The 21,041-nt window shown below is 35.1% G+C and overlaps 1 protein-coding gene across 2 annotated transcripts in view; it reads left to right on the top strand.

Moving 5' to 3' along the window:
• LOC137614612 (proclotting enzyme-like) overlaps window positions 1–20,780 on the top strand; it is a 31,329-nt gene extending 10,549 nt beyond the window's left edge. The window contains exons 2-11 of one of the 2 annotated variants that reach the window (XM_068344313.1): window positions 3,625–3,850; window positions 5,819–5,916; window positions 7,125–7,234; window positions 8,389–8,507; window positions 10,011–10,097; window positions 12,168–12,360; window positions 12,935–13,064; window positions 16,629–16,785; window positions 17,602–17,714; window positions 19,697–20,780. In XM_068344313.1, the coding sequence (XP_068200414.1) occupies window positions 3,625–3,850; window positions 5,819–5,916; window positions 7,125–7,234; window positions 8,389–8,507; window positions 10,011–10,097; window positions 12,168–12,360; window positions 12,935–13,064; window positions 16,629–16,785; window positions 17,602–17,714; window positions 19,697–19,882 (1,419 nt within the window). In that variant the 3' untranslated portion in view covers window positions 19,883–20,780. Of the gene's footprint in view, window positions 1–3,597; window positions 3,851–5,818; window positions 5,917–7,124; window positions 7,235–8,388; window positions 8,508–10,010; window positions 10,098–12,167; window positions 12,361–12,934; window positions 13,065–16,628; window positions 16,786–17,601; window positions 17,715–19,696 lie in introns of both variants that reach the window. The other variant, XM_068344312.1, reaches the window with a different exon arrangement.
• The last annotated feature ends 261 nt before the right edge of the window (window positions 20,781–21,041 follow it).

The raw sequence follows: 21,041 nt of genomic DNA on the forward strand, positions 1-21,041 counted from the left end.
ATAGACCTACCTGTTGAGTCACCAACAGCCACTGTCCGGCCCTCCCTGGTCCTAGCTTCATGGAGAGGGGTGTTTGGGTGTATATCAGAAGTATAAATGGTCAGTCTCTTTAGGGCACCGTCAGTCCCTTGCCTCTGCCATTCATGAGCGACCTTTGAACCCTTTACATACATCGTATCAAATTCTGATCCAAGGTTTGCTATTTCCAAACTGTCATAATGAACATGAATTAATTCCGCAAATGGTGCTGCCCTGGCTATCGTTTAAACAGCTGTGTAGAAATTAACATAAGATTCTTTAACATATTCATAATGTTAAAGTCATTACAAATTGTGGCTCTTCAATTTCTCTGGGGACAAGTTACAGTGACAATTTGCGGACATAGAGAAATTTGAATATTCATCAATCTGTAAAATTCCGACAATCAAATTTTGAAATTAAACAATCCAATTCAAATGTGTTCTCTTGCTTGAGGGTTCAATCGGGCACACTATTCTATATTATTTCTCTTCCTCTTGTTTTGTTGAAGTTTTTATAGTTTATATAGGAGAAAATTATTTTAATGTTGTTACTGTTCTTAAAATATTTTATATTTCCTTGTTTCCTTTCCTCACTGGGCTATTTTCTCTGTTGGAGTCCCAGGGATTATAGGACTCTACTTCACCAACTAGGGTTGTAGCTTATCAAATAATAATAATAATAATAATAATAATAATAATAATAATAATAATGTCTGGCTAGAATGAAGTAATTTATTAAGCATTGTCTGTTGTGTTACTTAAACCACAACAAATGTACACAAGACATTAACTAACCAGGAAGTTCGATTTGAAATATTAATTCATGAACGGAAATATATATAAAAAAATTGTTAACAACAATAAAATTACACTAATTCTAGATCTACATGGCATAACAAAAAATATACAGACCGAAATGTTGTGTTAGAATAAAGGAAAATGTTGCTGAAAGTAATCATTTTGAAAACATAAGAAATTGGAAAATCACAACATTAAGTTCGAACGTCAGTCATATTTAGCTGGAGCAGTAATTTATATCGTTGAAATTAGTTACAAAGACATGGCAGATATTCCTGTCTTGAAAAGCAGTTACAAAGTACAGCTCTAAAGCTATAGCCTAGATCGAAATAATTAAAAATAGTTAAAAGTTCAGGAATCTAACACTGATTATTATTATTATTATTATTATTATTATTATTATTATTAAATGCTAAGCTACAACCCTAGTTGGAAAAGCAGGATGCTATAAGCCCAGGGGCCCCAACATGGAAAATAGCCCAGTGAGGAAAGGAAATAAAGAAAAATAAAATATTTTAAGTATAGTAACAACATTAAAATAAATATTTGCTATAAAAACTATAAAAAGTTTAACAAAACAAGAGGGAGAGAAACTAGATATAAGCGTGCCCGAGTGTACCCTCAAACAAGAGAACTCTAAACCAAGGCAGTGGAAGACCATGGTACAGAGGATATGGCACTACCCAAGACTAGAGAACAATGGTTTGATTTTGGAGTGTCCTTCTCCTAGAAGAGCTGCTTACCATAGCTAAAGAGTCTCTTCTACCCTTACCAAGAGGAAAGTAGCCACTGAACAATTACAGTACATTAGTTAACCCCTTGGGTGAATTAGATTTATTTCTATTTCTGATGTATATTGCTAATAGTAGTTGAATTCAAGCTCTAAAAGATATAGCAGTCATCTCTAACATTGTAAAGTAGTTACAAACGGCAAGCTCCAAAGATACAGCAGTGATCCCAATCGTTGAAAATTAATTACATGCAATGTCCAAAAAATGTAGTGATCCTTGTATTTAAAAGTAGTACTTAAAATCAATGTATACAGACACAGCTGCAATCTGTATCTTTAAAATAAGTTACAAGCAAGGTCTAAATATATAGCAATGACTCCCCGACGTTAATAGTAGTTACAAATACGGTTTTAAATATAAAGTGGAGATCCATATAATCAAAAATAAGTTACAAGTCAACTCCAAAGGTCTAAAGCAGTGATCTTATCATTAAAAAGTACATACAAGTACGCTCTATGATCTAATAAAGTTATCCCCATCGTTAAAAGTAGTTACAAATAAGGTTTTGAATATAAAGTGGAGATGCAAATAATTAAAAATGAGTTACAACTCAGCTCAGAAGGTTTAAAGATAAAGCAGTGATCTTATCATTAAAAGGTAGTTAAAAATAGGTTCCAAATATAAAAGTTATCCCCATCGTTAAAAATTAGTTACATGTAAGGACAACAAAAGAGGCAATGAGATTAGAGGCCGTAGTGACCTTGAAGATAAGGAAATAGGAGAGATGAAGGTTAATATATTCGTGATGTAATTGAAAATGAGAAAATACCAAAGGTAGCTAACAAAGCTATGAATAAATCAGGATATATTAAAATTATAAAGAGCAAGTGCATGCCCCCCCTCCTCTCTCTCTCTCTCTCTCTCTCTCTCTCTCTCTCTCTCTCTCTCTCTCTCTCTCTCTCTCTCTCTCTCTCTCTCTCTCTCTCTCTCTCTCTCTCTCTCATCTATATATATATACATATATATATATATATATACACATATATATATATATACTGTATATATATATTTATATTTACTTTCGGTCACGCAGCGGGAAAGGTATAACTACTCTTGAGTAAGGGGGGGAGGGAAGTCATACCGTGGCGAGAGTGAATAGCCATACCCTGGCAAGAGTGGTCAATATATTAAAAAAACATTATAGCCTACGTGCAGTCTCCACTATCTTTGCCTTCTCAATGTCTTATAGCTATCCCTAATCAATCAAATATATTCAGCTTCCTACCCTTTAGAACAGGGGTTCTCTACCTGGGGCACACGTACCCCTAGTGGTATATTTTTACTCTTCAGGGGGTACATTGGATCCGAGAGAATAACCAGTACACCAAAATTAACTATGTAATCTGCATTAGAATTGAGTAATAAAATTAATATATATCTATATATGTATATATATATATATATATATATATATATATATATATATATATATATATATATATATATTCCTCCCCAATATTTGGGGTACATATGAATCTATAAAATAGCCCAAGGGGCGCAGACGAACAAAATTATTGGGAACCTCTGCTCTACGATAATATAAAACAAAATTTTTTGCTCAATGCCTCTTGCAAAGGCAAACGTTTTCATCTTGATAAATTCAAAACTATTTATCAATTAAACTAAAAGATTCTGCTGCATTTATAAAATCTATTACTCAAATAGAGTTACAGTCCTTTCCCTGTCACAGAAGTAGCAGCAAGGTTTTGATATCTAATTTACATAGCTGCATTTATTCAACTGGAAATGTTGAATAGCTTTATTTATAGAAACTAAAAATATTCTATTTGTTGCATTTTATAGGATCCAATGAAAAAAAAAATTCAGCAATATATTTCAAATTGCCTAAAATATTTCAATAACATGATAATATTCCAGCAACTCCATATAATGTAATCAGACGAAACATTAACTTAACGATTAAATCAAAACAATTTATCGTTAATAAGAGTAAAATAAAGATGAATTAAAACTATTTCTGATATCAGGTTTCCCCTCTCGACCATATTGAAAAGTACATGAACCTGAACGAAGTATCCAAAGTGAAAGAAGAAACTGTTGTCAAAGAAATAAAGAGCGAATCCCAGAGGAAAGTGGAGATCCCCGACTTCATCATCCCAGAATCCAATGTTACTGACGACGACCCCTACACGATCGTCGAAGACTCGGAAACTTGCTACTGGTGTGGCACAGACGTGCCAGAAGATGACGACGAGCACAGAGCTGCTACGATTTACACATGTGAGTACAGTGGTGTTTTGCTTCTCTGATTGAATCTCTCTTCAAGAATAACTAGATAAAGTATATTCATAATTTTTTTTTTACATAATCACTTTTATTCATGATGGTAATACCTTTCCCTTTGTCTGGCTTGGAAAATATAAAGTATTTTTATGTCATTTTGATCAAGGTACCATTGTTTGATCAAAATGACATACAAATACTAAGAAATCTAAGTGAAAACAAAGACTTTATATTTTCAAAGCTAGACAAAGGCAAAGGTATTACCATCATGAATAAAAAGTATATGCATGGCATTGAAATTACCGAGGAAGCCAGGTGAAGGTAGACCTTCTCGAAAGTCTCGTCCAAATAATGTCTATTGTTACCTGAATCCAAGCTTATCTGGGGTCACAGTGGATCGGTGTCTATGACTCTAGTCTTCCCAATTAAGTTAAGTAACACTATACCTGGTCAGCACTTGGCTGGGTGACCGCCAAGTTAAGCCAGACGCCGACGGAACATAAAAACCTTAAACATGCATAAAGCAAAGAGTGGGTGTATGTAAGGGTGTGTGTATATATATATATATATATATATATATATATATATATATATATATATATATATATATATATATATATATACATATATATAATATATATACATATATATAATATATATACATATATGTAATATATATATACATATATATAATATAAATATTATATATATATATATATATATATATATATATATATATATATAGATATATATATACTGTCTACTGAGAGAGAGAGAGAGAGAGAGAGAGAGAGAGAGAGAGAGAGAGAGAGAGAGAGAGAGAGAGAGAGAGAGAGAGAGGAGAGAGAGAGAGAGAGAGAGAGAACAAAATTAATATTCTCTCCTCTCTGTGGTTAGGTCAGTGCTACTTTTGAGCACACATAATCCTTATGTAAACGTTAAGTTATTTTATCCAATAAGAGTCCAGTTTGAGAAGAATTTGCTTGTTAAAATATGTACCAGTACATAATATGAAAGTAAGTTCCAGGGAAATTCAATGAAGCTTTAAAACAAGAGGCTCATGCAATTTTTCCCAAAGAAAAACAAACCTTGCATTATTTCTTTCTGTCTGTCTTCAGAATAATATATTATGTTTCTCTTCCCTTCTAACAATAATCTACATCTACTAAATGCAATATTCAATTATATATATCACATCAGAAATATCTAGGTATTGTTTATATAATGAATTGTAGAAAATGTCTACCAAGTAAAAAATGTTAGGTAACTGAATTACTATTTTGACAGTATTCTTTTATTTGAAACTCCTCCACATATTCTATAGTCTGGTTTGTAACTTCGAAATGTGCTACCAAATCGACATTTTACAAACAGAAAAAGGAAGAAATAATAACCTACTTTTCCCTAGTGTCAAAAATGCATAATGCATTTAACAGGGTAAAAAATGCATAATGCATTTGACAGGGTAAAAAATGCATAATGCATTTGACACAGTCAAAAATGCATAATGCATTTGGCAGGGTAAAAAATGCATAATGCATTTGACAGGGTCAAAAATGCATAATGCATTTGACAGGATCAAAATATGCATAATGCATTTGACGGAGTCAAAAATGCATAATGCGTTTGACAGGGTAAAAAAAAGCATAATGCATTTGATAGGGTAAAAAAAGCATAATGCATTTGACAAGAGCAAAAATGCATAATACATTTGACAGAGTAAAAAAATGCATAATGCATTTGACAATGCATTTAACACATGTCTGGTTTCCCTAATAAACTAAACGTGCACGTAATCAAGACAAAAAAGGACATCACACCAAGAAGGAATGAGTTCTAATCTCTCAATGCTCTTCACAAATACCTGAATGAAAGCATCTATAACCCTCTTCTCTTCACAGTAGTTTAGAAAGGGTAACTTTCTATATCCAGACTTCTATCCTCATCACAACGTTTTTATTTCAGTTAGCGAATACATAGCTCCAGGGACGTGCGTGACTAACAAATCTCCAAGATATCCAGCAAAATACCCCAATAATGTCGACTATCGCTGGACTTACACTGTAAGTACTAATAACTAAGTGAGAGAGAGAGAGAGAGAGAGAGAGAGAGAGAGAGAGAGAGAGAGAGAGAGAGAGAGAGGAGAGAGAGAGAGATTCTCATAGTATAACGTCCTTTACAATACTTGCATGTTTCAGACAACGATAGCTGCTCAATATACATTGAGAGAGAGAGAGAGAGAGAGAGAGAGAGAGAGAGAGAGAGAGACAGAGAGATTCTAGTAGTATAATATCCTTTACAAAACCTCTATAATTTCAGGGGTTTTGCAAAAATATCCTTCCCGCAAAAGAATGTCCAATAATTACACGTTTCACACAACGATAGCTGCTCAAAATCCTTAAACGCCAAGAAAATCGACCAACCTTGAATTTTACCATAGAATTGGTTATAATATCCAAAAATAAACCGAACAATCATTTTGAGTAGTATCCGTAATATCTATACAAAGGGGCAAGAGCTCACTTCAGATGACTCCCTACATGAAAGGATAACATTTTCATATATTCCTCAAACAGAATACATCTCCGCTATATAATAAAGAGCAGTGTGTCTAGCTTGACGAATTAGGAAAGTTTGCAAGTGTGGACTGGCACTGAAAGATTATAAACAGACGCAGGTGGAAGGACACAGCTGAGGCCTTTGTTCTGCAGTGGACTAGCAACGGCGGATGATGATGATAATGATGATATATATATATATATATATATATATATATATATATATATATATATATATATATATACACAAACACACACACATATATATATATATATATATATATATATATATATATATATATATATATATATATTTCCCGTCACGCTCAGCGGCATTGCCAAACATATGATTACTCGGTTTCTCCCCGCCCCTTGGGTTGAGGGAGAGGGAATAGTCATATCATGATGAGAGGAGGTGCCTCTAGAGGTCCATTCGAAAACCCCAATCCTCCAACAAATTGCCGAATCAGCGGGTTATAGTCAGGAAAAAGTGGAACGGGTGGGAAGGGTTGAATCTGTAATGAAAATTACTAAGCAGAGCATGCTAAGTATTCCAGTAACTGATAATGTGGGGAAAAGAAAAGCCAGGAATGACTGGGGAGGATGTTTAGACGGAAAAGCAGTTTTGACGGGTAGGGTACACCAGTATAGCATAATTTTCTTGGGAATAAGCACACTTACTGTACAGTTCTGTTCTTTTTTTTTTTCCCCAGACACACGCCGAAAGCGTCATGACCTTCTCCGTGCCTGTTGGAGGCCTCCAGATCAGCAGGGGATGCCACAGAGATAAGTTGGCCGTTAGAGTGGGAAGTACAGTAACAAAGTAAGAGCCATTAAGAAGCAATTTCGATTATCAACTTTATCCCAGTTCCGTTGATAAAAATGCAGCCGTGAAATAAAAGGTGTCCAGATAAATACTTGATAATCGGCTTGAATGTTCAGCGCTTAAGTAGAGATACAGTAAATAATATGCTATAATTAACTGTAATGCATGACACAATACTTAAAGCTAAGAGATAAGTTTTCTAATTAATTATACAGTCTTTCTTCAGTCTTGTTATGGCACCATGTAAGTTTTTCTATTATATGACACGATGTAAAGGGTCAGAGAATTGGCACATCCGACAGACAACACATACATGTTTATCTTCACAGTAAAATTAGCTTTAAAAATCAGGAACGTTTTCCTTCTTTCAATAATTGTTTTTATAACATTGACTTCAAATCCAATTTCAGTATCTGATTTGATACAAGACATTTTATGCCACATTTTCGTACAGTAATACAGTTAACTCATTGCAAAGCATATGAAAAAATACGTACACACACAGACATACACATGCATATATATATATATATATATATATATATGTGAGTGCGTGTGTGTATATATATATATATATATGTGTGTGTGTGTGTGCGTGTATACATATATATATATATATATATATATATATATATATATATATATATATATATATATATATATAGCAAAAGCCAGCAGGAAATAATATTTTAGTACAAACTGCCTTCGTGCATTTTAACACACACTTCTTCAGGGTACTGTACCCCCTGAAGAAGTGTATATTAAAATACACGAATATATTTTGTACTAAAATATTTCATTATATCCTACTGGCTTTTGCTATATATTAGGTCACGTGAATAATCTTCTGACAGCATATCATACATATACATATATATATACACACACGTGTGTATATATATATATATATATATATATATATATATATATATATATATATATATATATATATATATACATATATATATATATATGTATATAATGATGGATTCAGTCCGAAATCATAATTTAGTCGTAAATCCAGCCCTCTGACACAGAACTACAGTACACTGCCGGGCAGTGGCAATAACCTATACAACCTGCACAGTGTACATGATCATACAGTCCTTACAACGCAGACCATAATGCTTACTATGCTTTTTTTTTTCTAGGAAATGTGGTCAGTTCTACAACTTCAATATCAACTCCCGAGATAAAGCCCTAATGTACGTTAGATTTGCGAGCAATCACAGAATTCGCTGGCATGGTTACACAGGAACCATCTGTGCATGTGAGTTATATACAATTTAATATATTCTTCAGTACATACCCATTCAATTCGCCTGGGAGCAGGGAGTTGACACATATTCCTCTGAAGTGCAATGTCCTTATGGTGTTTGTGACGGGCCGAGAATAGGTTGTGACTCAAAGACAGGATGAAAGCAACTTAGTGAGTTTATTATAGAACACTCTCCTTTATAAACTAAAGCTTAAGGCAACAGGAAATTTCCTGTTCAAAATCAACACCGTTACCGATGAGAAAAACAAGACATGTTTTTTCAGGTTCTTTTTATTGCGAGGGGAGAGCGAAGATACAAGCATAATATATACACAAAATGAACTATGTACGATCGTGTGACACACGGTTGGTAATGTTATTCATCTTATTCTTTTTTCTAAAATCCTGCTGTATTTCATGCAAAAAAAAAGAAAAAAAAAAGAGCAAAACTGTAAGAAAAGGTCAACAATAACTAAGTCACTGTCTTGAGATAGAGTTCTCTTGCTTGAAGGTACACTTGGCCACGCTATTCTATCTAATTTTTCTTCCTCTTGTTTTGTTAAAGTTTTTATAGTTTATTTAGGAAATACTTATTTTACTGTTGTTACTATTCTCAAGATATTTTATTTTCCCTGTTTCCTTTCCTTACTGGGTTATTTTCCCTATTGGTACCTATGGGCTTATAGCATCCGGCTTTTCCAGCTAGGGTTGTAGCTTAGCAAGTAGTAATAATAATAATAATAATAATAATAATAATAATAATGACAATAATAATAATAAAAATAATAATGATAATAATAATAATAATAATTATTATTATTATTATCATTATTATTATTATTATTATTATTTCCATTCCCTGCCTCTTCTTCCTTGTCCGACCCCATCCATATCCCCCTTCACCACCTACAACCATCTGTTACTCTTACATCCTAGACCCCTTCCCATCACTGGCAATGCCCAACGTCAATCAAAGAACTTTGGTATTTCAAGTTACTTCTGAGAAAGAAGTCTATTTGCTTTGCGTATATTTTATGTGACTGGCGATGGGAAAGAATATCAAATTTGTTTTTGCTTTCTTAGGAAACTATAATCGACAATTTAATAAATCCTATGAATATCACAAAAAAACTTAACACTTAGAATTGTAGAGCCTTCCAGAACTGTGCTCAAAGTATTATTAATGTGCAATATCATGTGGTACAATATAGGGGCAAAACATGTCTCTCCAGCACCGCAAACGGTATACAAAATCTCCGAATACATCTGGAATTGTAAGTACTTCTCATACATGACTGTGATTCTAATCATATAGGAGTTTGGGAGCAGGAATGAGATGATGGCAAATAGAATCTGGAAAACATAAAGAGGGAATTCTACGTGACTTTAAAAGATTATGAGTTGTCTTGTTTTATAGAGATACTTATCTACATCCCAAAATGAAGAGCTATAGGAAGAGGTAAAAATCAAGGTGACTAAAATCTCAGAGTATTTAATTCCGCTTTCAATTGACAGCTGCGCTACCAGAAACAACAACGACTTCAACTACTACAACGACCCAAACCACGACCACCACGACACCACCTACACCACTACTCTGCGGTAAGTGTCTGTTTGCTCCTGTTTCATTGACTTCTTTAATAATCATCCATACAAAAAGATAAGGGAGTCTTTCGAGACATACAATAACTTCAAAAATGCTACATGGGTTGCAGTGGCCTTTTAAAAAAGCCCCTGCCTGGGGTTCGAGTCCCTCTCAAGCTCGATACGTTCTTGTAGTGTCCTTGTGAGCTAAGGATAGAAGGGTTGGGGAGCCTACAGGTCTACCTGCTGACATCAGCAGACACTGCCGGGTCCCCCATAGTTCTAGCTTGGGTGCTGATCATATGTATGTCTGGTCCATCTCTTGGGCACTGTCCTGACTATGACACTGTCATTGTCTCTTACTTCTATCATAGCTATGACACTGCCATTGTCCCTTCCTTCTATCATAGCTATGCACTGTCATTGTCTCTTCCTTCTATCATAGCTATGACACTGTCGTTGTCCCTTCCTTCTATCATAGCTATGACACTGTCATTGTCTCTTCCTTCTATCATAGGTATGACACTGTCATTGTCCCTTCCTTCTATCATAGCTATGACACTGTCATTGTCCTTCCTCATATCATAGCTATGACACCGTCATTGTCCCTTCCTTCTAACATTGCTATGACACTGCCACTGTCCCTTTCTTCTATCATAGCTATGACACTGGCATTGTCCCTTCCTTCTATCATAGCTATGACACTGCCATTTCCCCTTCCTTCTATCATACCAATGACACTATCATTGTCCCTTCCTTCTATCATAGCTATGACACTGTCATTGTCCCTTCCTTCTATCTTAGCTATGACACTGTCATTGTCTCTTCCTTCTATCATAGCTATGACATTGTCATTGTCTCTTCCTTCTATCATAGCTATGGCACTGTCATTGTCTCTTCCTTCTATCATAGCTATGACACTGTTGTTGTCCCTTCCTTCTATCATAGCTATGACACTGTCATTGTCCCTTCCTTCTATCATAGCTATGACACTGTCATTGTCCTTCCTCATATCATAGCTATGACACCGTCATTGTCCCTTCCTTCTAACATTGCCATGACACTGCCACTGTCCCTTTCTTCTATCATAGCTATGACACTGGCATTGTCCCTTCCTTCTATCATAGCTATGACACTGTCATTGCCCCTTCCTTCTATCATACCTATGACACTATCATTGTCCCTTCCTTCTATCATAGCTATGACACTGTCATTGTCCCTTCCTTCTATCATAGCTATGGCACTATCATTGTCTCTTCCTTCTATCATAGCTATGACACTGTCATTGTCCCTTCCTTCTATCATAGCTATGACACTGTCATTGTCCTTCCTCATATCATAGCTATGACACCGTCGTTGTCCCTTCCTTCTATCATAGCTATGACACTGTCATTGTTTTTCCTTCTATCATAGCTATGGCACTGTCATTGTCTCTTCCTTCTATCATACCTATGACACTATCAGTATCCCTTCCTTCTATCATAGCTATGACACTGTCATTGTCCCTTCCTTCTATCATACCTATGACACTATCATTGTCCTTCCTCATATCATAGCTATGACACCGTCATTGTCCCTTCCTTCTAACATTGCTATGACACTGCCACTGTCCCTTTCTTCTCTCATAGCTATGACACTGTCATTGTCCCTTTCTTCTATCTTAGCTATGACAATGTCATTGTCCCTTCCTTATATCATAGCTATGACACCGTCACTGTCCCTTCCTTCTATCATAGCTATGACACTGTCATTGTCCCTTTCTTCTATCTTAGCTATGACACTGTCATTGACCCTTGCTTCTATTATAGCTATGACACCGTCATTGTCCCTTTCTTCTATCTTAGCTATGACACTGTCATTGTCCCTTCCTTCTATCATAGAAATGACACTGTCATTCTCCCTTCCTTATATTATAGCTATGACACTGTCATTGTCCTTCCTCATATCATAGCTATGACACCGTCATTGTCCCTTCCTTCTAACATTGCTATGACACTGCCACTGTCCCTTTCTTCTATCATAGCTATGACACTGGCATTGTCCTCTAAATAATGAGCACCCTTTAAACATGGAATTTTCTTCAAACAGATGACATCTGCGGCAATGCAAACGGGTTTTCAAGTCGTATCAGCCAGACGAACAATGCGCCTCTGGTCTACCCTTGGGTTATTACTGTAGACATCATGAGGGACAATGTCTTCGTTAGATGCACGGGTTATCTCATCTCGAGAATACACGTGGTCACGGCAGCTTACTGTTTCTTCCAAGAGACACCTACTGGGTAAAAATCATCTCTCTATACAAATATATATATATTATATATATATATATACACATACATATATATACTGTGTATATATATATATATATATATACACACATACATATATATACTGTGTATATATATATATATATATATATATATATATATATATATATATATATATATATACATATATATATATATACATATATATATAATATATATGTAAATTATATGTATTGTTATTATTACCATTGCATGCTAAATTACAATCCTAGTTGGAAAAGTAGGATGCTATAAGCCTAAGGGCTCCAACAGGAAAAAATAGCCCAGTGAAGAAAGGAAAAAGGCAATAAATAAACTATAAGAGAAGTAATGAATAATTTAGATTAAACATTCTATGAACAATAAAAAAAATAATTTTGATCTTTCATATATAAACAAAAACAGAGGAAGAGAAATAAGATAGATTAGTGTGCCCGAGTGTACTTAGTTTATCTTAAAATAATAATAATAATAATAATAATAATAATAATTCCTGTAAAAATCTGAATGCACAGACTCTCTTCTTATCTTCTTATCATTTTGACAGGGTAGATAATGTCAATGTACGAGTCATGGCCGGTGAGTACGACATTTCAACGTCTGAAACGCCAGCTGCTCAGATTCTGTATTCGGATAACGTCACACTTTACGACGACTTCGACGTCAACAACGGAGGAGTAAGCATAATTGCATGGTTGTATGAAATGCTCTTCTATGTAGCTCAGGCTTCAGGTGAAGAGAGGAGGGATTCAGTACTGAAAGCTAAATGGGACTGGCCATCTAAACAAAAGTAATTCTATTGCTATGAGAACAAAATTAAATGGAAAGTCAAATGGTATTGGCCATGGATTCAGTAGTAAGCTAAATGGGATTGGCCATCTAAACAAAAACAATTCTATTTCTATCTGAACAAAATGAAAAAGAAGGCCAAATAGGATTGGCCATCTAAACAAAAGTAATTCAATAGCTATGAGAACAACATGAAAGAGAAGGCCAAATGGGATTGGCCATCTAAACAAAAGTAATTCCATTGCTATGAGAACAACATGAAAGAGAAGGCCAAATGGGATTGGCCATCTAAACAAAAGTAATTCTATTGCTATGAGAACAACATGAAAGAGAAGGCCAAATGGGATTGGCCATCGAAACAAAAGTAATTCCATTGCTATGAGAACAAAATAAAAGAGAAGGCCAAATGGGATTGGCCATCTAAACAAAAGTAATTCCATTGCTATGAGAACAACATGAAAGAGAAGGCCAAATGGGATTGGCCATCTAAACAAAAGTAATTCCATTGCTATGAGAACAAAATAAAAGGGAAGGCCAAATGGGATTGGCCATCTAAACAAAAGTAATTCCATTGCTATGAGAACAACATGAAAGAGAAGGCCAAATGGGATTGGCCATCTAAATAAAAGTAATTTTATTGCTATGAGAATAACATGAAAGAGAAGGCCAAATGGGATTGGCCATCTAAACAAAAGTAATTCCATTGCTATGAGAACAACATGAAAGAGAAGGCCAAATGGGATTGGCCATCGAAACAAAAGTAATTCTATATCTATGAGAACAACATGAAAGAGAAGGCCAAATGGGATTGGCCATCTAAACAAAAGTAATTCCATTGCTATGAGAACAAAATAAAAGGGAAGGTCAAATGGTATTGGCCATGGATTCAGTAGTAAGCTAAATGGGATTGGCCATCTAAACAAAAACAATTCTATTTCTATCTGAACAAAATGAAAAAGAAGGCCAAATAGGATTGGCCATCTAAACAAAAGTAATTCAATAGCTATGAGAACAACATGAAAGAGAAGGCCAAATGGGATTGGCCATCTAAACAAAAGTAATTCCATTGCTATGAGAACAACATGAAAGAGAAGGCCAAATGGGATTGGCCATCTAAACAAAAGTAATTCTATTGCTATGAGAACAACATGAAAGAGAAGGCCAAATGGGATTGGCCATCTAAACAAAAGTAATTCCATTGCTATGAGAACAAAATAAAAGAGAAGGCCAAATGGGATTGGCCATCTAAACAAAAGTAATTCCATTGCTATGAGAACAACATGAAAGAGAAGGCCAAATGGGATTGGCCATCTAAACAAAAGTAATTCCATTGCTATGAGAACAAAATAAAAGAGAAGGCCAAATGGTATTGGCCATCTAAACAAAAGTAATTCCATTGCTATGAGAACAACATGAAAGAGAAGGCCAAATGGGATTGGCCATCTAAACAAAAGTAATTCCATTGCTATGAGAACAAAATAAAAGAGAAGGCCAAACAGGATTGGTCATCTAAACAAAAGTCATTCCATTGCTATGAGAACAACATGAAAGAGAAGGCCAAATGGGATTGGCCATCTAAACAAAAGTAATTCCATTGCTATGAGAACAAAATAAAAGGGAAGGTCAAATGGTATTGGCCATGGATTCAGTAGTAAGCTAAATGGGATTGGCCATCTAAACAAAAACAATTCTATTTCTATCTGAACAAAATGAAAAAGAAGGCCAAATAGGATTGGCCATCTAAACAAAAGTAATTCAATAGCTATGAGAACAACATGAAAGAGAAGGCCAAATGGGATTGGCCATCTAAACAAAAGTAATTCCATTGCTATGAGAACAACATGAAAGAGAAGGCCAAATGGGATTGGCCATCTAAACAAAAGTAATTCCATTGCTATGAGAATAACATGAAAGAGAAGGCCAAATGGGATTGGCCATCTAAACAAAAGTAATTCCATTGCTATGAGAACAAAATAAAAGGGAAGGCCAAATGGGATTGGCCATCTAAACAAAAGTAATTCTATTGCTATGAGAACAAAATGAAAGAGAAGGCCAAATGGTATTGGCCATCTAAACAAAAGTAATTCCATTGTTATGAGAACAAAATAAAAGGGAAGGCCAAATGGTATTGGCCATCTCAACAAAAGTAATTATATTGCTATGAGAACAAAATGAAAGTATAGTTAATAAAACATAAATGGATTCCTCGTGATATGTTTTTCTTCTGAGATCTTAAAGGCTTTGTGGAATAGCTTTAAATGATTAGTGTATATTCATGTAAATATATTAATCACATATAACTAGCTCCTATACTGTAAGAACAAAAAGTCCAGTGAAAAGTTTTCTTTTATTCGAAATCACTTCTGTATATGATCTTGTGATCTTTCAAAATCTTTTTTAATATGCCTGGAAATCGGCGTATTTGAAGAAGAATCATCAATGGCAATTGGTATATCTTTTCTGGTCTAACCTCTAATTAAAATGACTGTTCTCCCAAAAGCAAAAGGAAAATGAGATCAGAACCTTTTAGGTTTTCAAAGTTATGAGATCATCAGACGCGGATCTCTTCATATCGTGAGTACACAGAATCGCATTTCAAATTAAAAGTATCATTAAGTTGAAATTTAATCTTGTTTTGACAAAAGTCCTTGATAAAAATTGAACTGGAGCATCAATTGACAACTATGTAATTATCAAAGTTTAGGGGGAAAGAAGGACATCCATGCAAACACTAATTTGTTATTGTTGTCTCATTAAGGTGCCCCTATTCATGAAATCAGCCAGTAAGGTTTATTGCAGAAGTCATTACACGAAGTAATTTAGTTTCTTTGAAATTCATTCCTTCATGTTTTCCCAAACTAAGAACCCATTGTGTATTGTTCAATTCACTCCTTTATTCTTCATTTCAAAATAAGAACTCACTGTCTATTGTCCAATTCACTCCATTTTTTATTTCAGACTAAGAACCCACTGTATATTGTCCAATTCACTCCTTCATTCTTCATTTCAAACTAACAACCCACTGTCTATTATCCAATTCCCTCCTTCATTCTTTATTTCAAACTAAGAACCCACTGTCTATTGTCCAATTCACTCCTTCATTCTTCATTTCAAACTAAGAACCCACTGTCTTATTATCCAATTCATTCCTTCATTCTTCATTTCAAACTAAGAACCCACTGTCTATTATCCAATTCACTTCTTCATCCTTCATTTCAAACTAAGAACCCACTGTCTATTGTCCAATCCACTCCTTCATTCTTCATTTCAAACTAAGAACCCACTGTCTATTGTCTAATTCACCCCTTCATTCTTTATTTTAGACTAAGAACCCACTGTGTATTGTCCATACGACATGCATGCTTTGCAGGTCAGGAAATACTTGATACTAAATACTTAAGATATAGATAAAATGTCAAGACAACATACTAGTCTTATCCTACTCTTTCCAGGGTGTCTACAACATGGCAATCATAACAATGCCAGGCAAAGGCTTCACTCTTAACAGCAGAGTTTCTCCAATCTGCCTGGCTAATGCTGCGATACAAGCTGATCTAGTGACTATAAGTACAACCCTGTCCTTGGCTGGATTTGGTTGGACAGAACATGGTAAACAATAGCTATTTACATTTATAAAATGCATACATATTTTACCTTAGGAATCACTTATTACCAAATATGATTACGTTTTCTCTAGAGTTTCTGTATTAGCTATAACTGGGTCTACAGATGGTGTCAGCCAAAAATCTTAACCTCTATCAGTGCGTCAAACTTATGCTCAGTTTGCATCCCAAATTAGAACGATAATTTAACGAGCATTACTTCCTGAGGTTAAATATCTTTTCTTTTAAAGTGATGATTAAATAAAACCATTCAGAAGTTTTAGGCTCTGACTAATTGAGGACGTTATATACTTTTCCATTCTCAAGCAATACTCATAAGATAATCATTAATCATTACTTGGAATTTTTCCAAAATATTTCGATGACCTTCGACTATATAACTCAACTTGCACTGTACCAATACAACTAAGCGAAAAACAAATAAATAGCTATTAAATATCATATACTTTATCAAGATAAAATCTATTCACCCTAAGACAATCACAAATATATTGCTTGAGCAAAAGGTCTGATATAAGTATCTTTTTATAGCTTATGTATGAAAATACTCTTTCAATATTGTTACTGCCCTCAAAATATCTGATTCTAATAGTTCATTACTTCTTTTGTAGTTCATTTCCCTATTTAATTTCTTCAATGGACTATTATTTTCCAATTGGAGCCTTTGGACATATAGCATCAGCTTTTCCAACTAGGGTTGTAGCTATAATAATAATAATAATAATAATAATAATAATAATAATAATAATAATAATAATAACACCAACAAACAGGTGAAAATGCTTTCAATAAATCTTTACAGATTATCCAGCCATCAACATGACAGAAGCTTCATTATTAACCTGTGGCTTCTCCTGGCCTGATACCGACCTTATATGCATCTTCATCAGGTTCCAGCCGTCTACACCATGCCATGTAAGTACTTGTCCAGCTTTCCCAGGTAGTATGTTGGCCAAGGCACCAGCTGCCCGTTGAGATACTACCGCTAAAGAATTATGGGGTCCTATGACTGGCCAGACAGTACTACTTCGGGTTCTTCTCTCTGGTTACGGTTCTTTCCCTTTGCCTACACATACACCGAATAGTCTGGCCTATTCTTTACAGATTCTCTTCTATCCTCATACACATGGCAACACTGAGATTACCAAACAATTCTTTTTCACCCAAGGGGTTAACTACTGCACTGTAATTGTTCAGTTGCTAGAAGAGCCTCTAGTTATCGGAAGCAGCTCTTCTGCGAGAAAGACACCCCAAAATCAAACCAATGTTCTCTAGTCTTGGGTAGTGCCATAGCCTCTGTACCATGGTCGTCAACTGTCTTGGGTTAGAGTTCTCTTGCTTGAGGGTACAGTACACTATTCTACGTTTCCTTAATTCCTTTCCGTGTTGGAGCCATTGGGCTTACAGCATCCTGCCTTTCCAATCAGGGTTGTAGCTTAGAAAGTAATAATAATAATAACTGCTGACTACAAAAACCCTCTCCCCGTTCAATAACTTAAAATCAAAAGATCGATCCTAAATGGGAAAATGACTTTCATCCATTGCATTTAATATCTTTAGAGTTGCTGTTGACGTAAAAACTTGATAATATACCTGGTAGATGTATTTATCATATGCAATTCCTGTCTGGGTTCATATTCACGTTAGTTTTATACGATGATGAAGTTCTTCCACCATAATAGGATGTATAAAAAAAAAGAGAGATTTAATAACAAAACATCTCTCTCTCTCTCTCTCTCTCTCTCTCTCTCTCTCTCTCTCTCTCTCTCTCTCTCTCTCTCTCTCTCTCTGTAATAAGCCAGCATACCAGCCCCTGGTTACACAAATACATAGGCAACTAGACATGGCCAACATGAGCTCACTGGTAGTGCACTTCCTATGGATTCCCTCTCACGTGGGTCTTCTGGCTAACAACACCGTTGACCATCTCGCAAAGGCTGCCTGTCAATTGGATCCTCCAGATGTTGATGCTCCCAGTCCATCTCTCCTGTGCTGCAGAAAAATGGTGCGCCAAGCTGCTCGCTCACCTACCCATCATCGTAGTAATGCCGAGAGAGCCACCAGTATATCAATACAGCATTATGATCACTTCTTTCCTCACCAACATAAATATCGCCGCAGTGGACTCATGGTTCGTCAAAATAACGTGATTTGTGCGCGTCTTCGGCTAGGTTGGCGACCAGTTTGGCAGGTGGCTGAGCAAGATGGAGTTCCTCACTTCTCCTCCTGTAGGTTATGTGACGCACCCAACGCCAACACCCTGGAACACTATTGCCTGGAATGTCCTCTTGTTAGTGACATATTACCCCAAAGACTCACAGTAGTTGATACATGTAAAAAGTTATTGACAGATAATGATTTGCTCGATGAGATCCTCATGCGCCATCCTCACTTTGGTGGATATTGAATAATCAGCTGTTTTATTATGTTAATTAAAGATAGGTACAACCTACCTAAGAAATCAAACTAAATTTGATTTGTATTCCATATGAATTCATTTGCATAACCATAAATATATAGAAATGAGCAATATTATTTTTGATATGTACTAAATATCTGTCTATACTTTATTTTGTATTCCTTTGTATAGCCTTCAGTATATGCTATAGATATAAAGAATAATGTTTAAATATGTACTTAAATGTCTGTATATAATTTTTTTTTATTCCTTAGGTATAACTGAATTACAATGTAGATGTAAACAATATTACTGTATTACCATGTACTCAAATGTCTGACGCCAATGGGCGCAATAAATTGATTAAAACAAAAAAATCTCTCTCTGTATATATATATATATATATATATATATATATATATATATATATATATATATATACATATATATATATATATAAACATAAAATTCATCATATCATTACAAACTAACATTGCAGGGTGATGCTGGCGCCGCCATCTTCAAAGAGTGGACGGACGGCAAAATTTACGCCGTTGCCCAAATCAACGCCATCACAGTAGACTCGTGTCCCTTGAACGGCGTGGTGTTCCCCTGCCCAGCCGTTGCGTTCTACCGTGATTGGATTGACGGAGTCACTGGAACGCGATACTGCAACAACGACTAAGAAAAGACGCGCAAACTGATCCTTAACCTCTTTCGGATACGCGGTTTTGAACTGAACAAAACTTAAAATAAAAACTAAGTGTTTCATATCGGTAACCCAGGTGTTGCAATGCTGTAATTCAGGGGTTCTATCGCAGGGGTTCTCAACCAGGTGGAATTTCAGGTTTTCAGGGAGGGGGAATTGGGACCACACATTGGCAAACTCAAACTGTTAGAATGTTGATTTCTTTTACTGGCTTCATGAGCTCCCCATGGGCCGAGTCCTAGGGAAAAAATGCAAGTTTTTATTTTTTTTTGTAATACAGCATATCCATATTATTTTGAATGAACTTTTTTAGGTAAACAATGCATATAATTTTGATTGACCTTATTGAGGTAAACAATCCATATTATTTTGCATTAACTTTTTGAGGTACACAATATTATTTTGAATGAACTCTTTGAGGTAAACTATCCCTATTGTTTTGAATTAACTTTTTGAGGTAAACAACCCATATGATTTTGATTGACCTTTTTGAGGTAAACAATCAATACTATTTTGAATTAACTTTTTTAGGTAAAAAATCCATATTAGCCTATCTTGAATGAACTTTCTGTGGCAGACAGTCTTGGAATGAAAGGGGGATTGAATTATGTCCTGAAATGTGGTCTAAGGGTTGCATGGAGCAAACTAAGGGTTGCATGGAGCAAACAAGGTTGAGAACCCCTGCTATAATGTAAATTTCAATCAATAAACACTAAGACTCTCAAAAGGGATTACTATACTCTTCAATGTCTATTTTCTTAACATTCCGGTTTTAGTGTCTACTATGTTAAACCCAGTGTGGATTTTGGGAAATTATATATATACAAATGTATTTAAGTACACAAATATACAGTGTGAGCATACCAAAGTCGTGAAACTTGATTGGTCATAATATTCATCGTTGTTGAATTGTTAGGAATAACTACAAGAAAGCCTAATAAAATCAATGGTTATAATTTCCCTTCTCTAATTCTTCTTAACACGAGTAACCGGATGGAAGAAAGTTTGGTAAGTAGAATCATGAGAGAAAATAACATTATATAGAAAGGAAGTTGGGAAAATTCTTAAAGATGTGGAGAAAGGTCAGTATAGAGTTGATAGGGAAGCGATGTGGAATGTGATGAGGTTTTATATT

The sequence above is a fragment of the Palaemon carinicauda genome, chromosome 21 (assembly GCF_036898095.1).
Source record: "Palaemon carinicauda isolate YSFRI2023 chromosome 21, ASM3689809v2, whole genome shotgun sequence".
NCBI classification, from domain to species: Eukaryota; Metazoa; Arthropoda; class Malacostraca; order Decapoda; family Palaemonidae; genus Palaemon; species Palaemon carinicauda.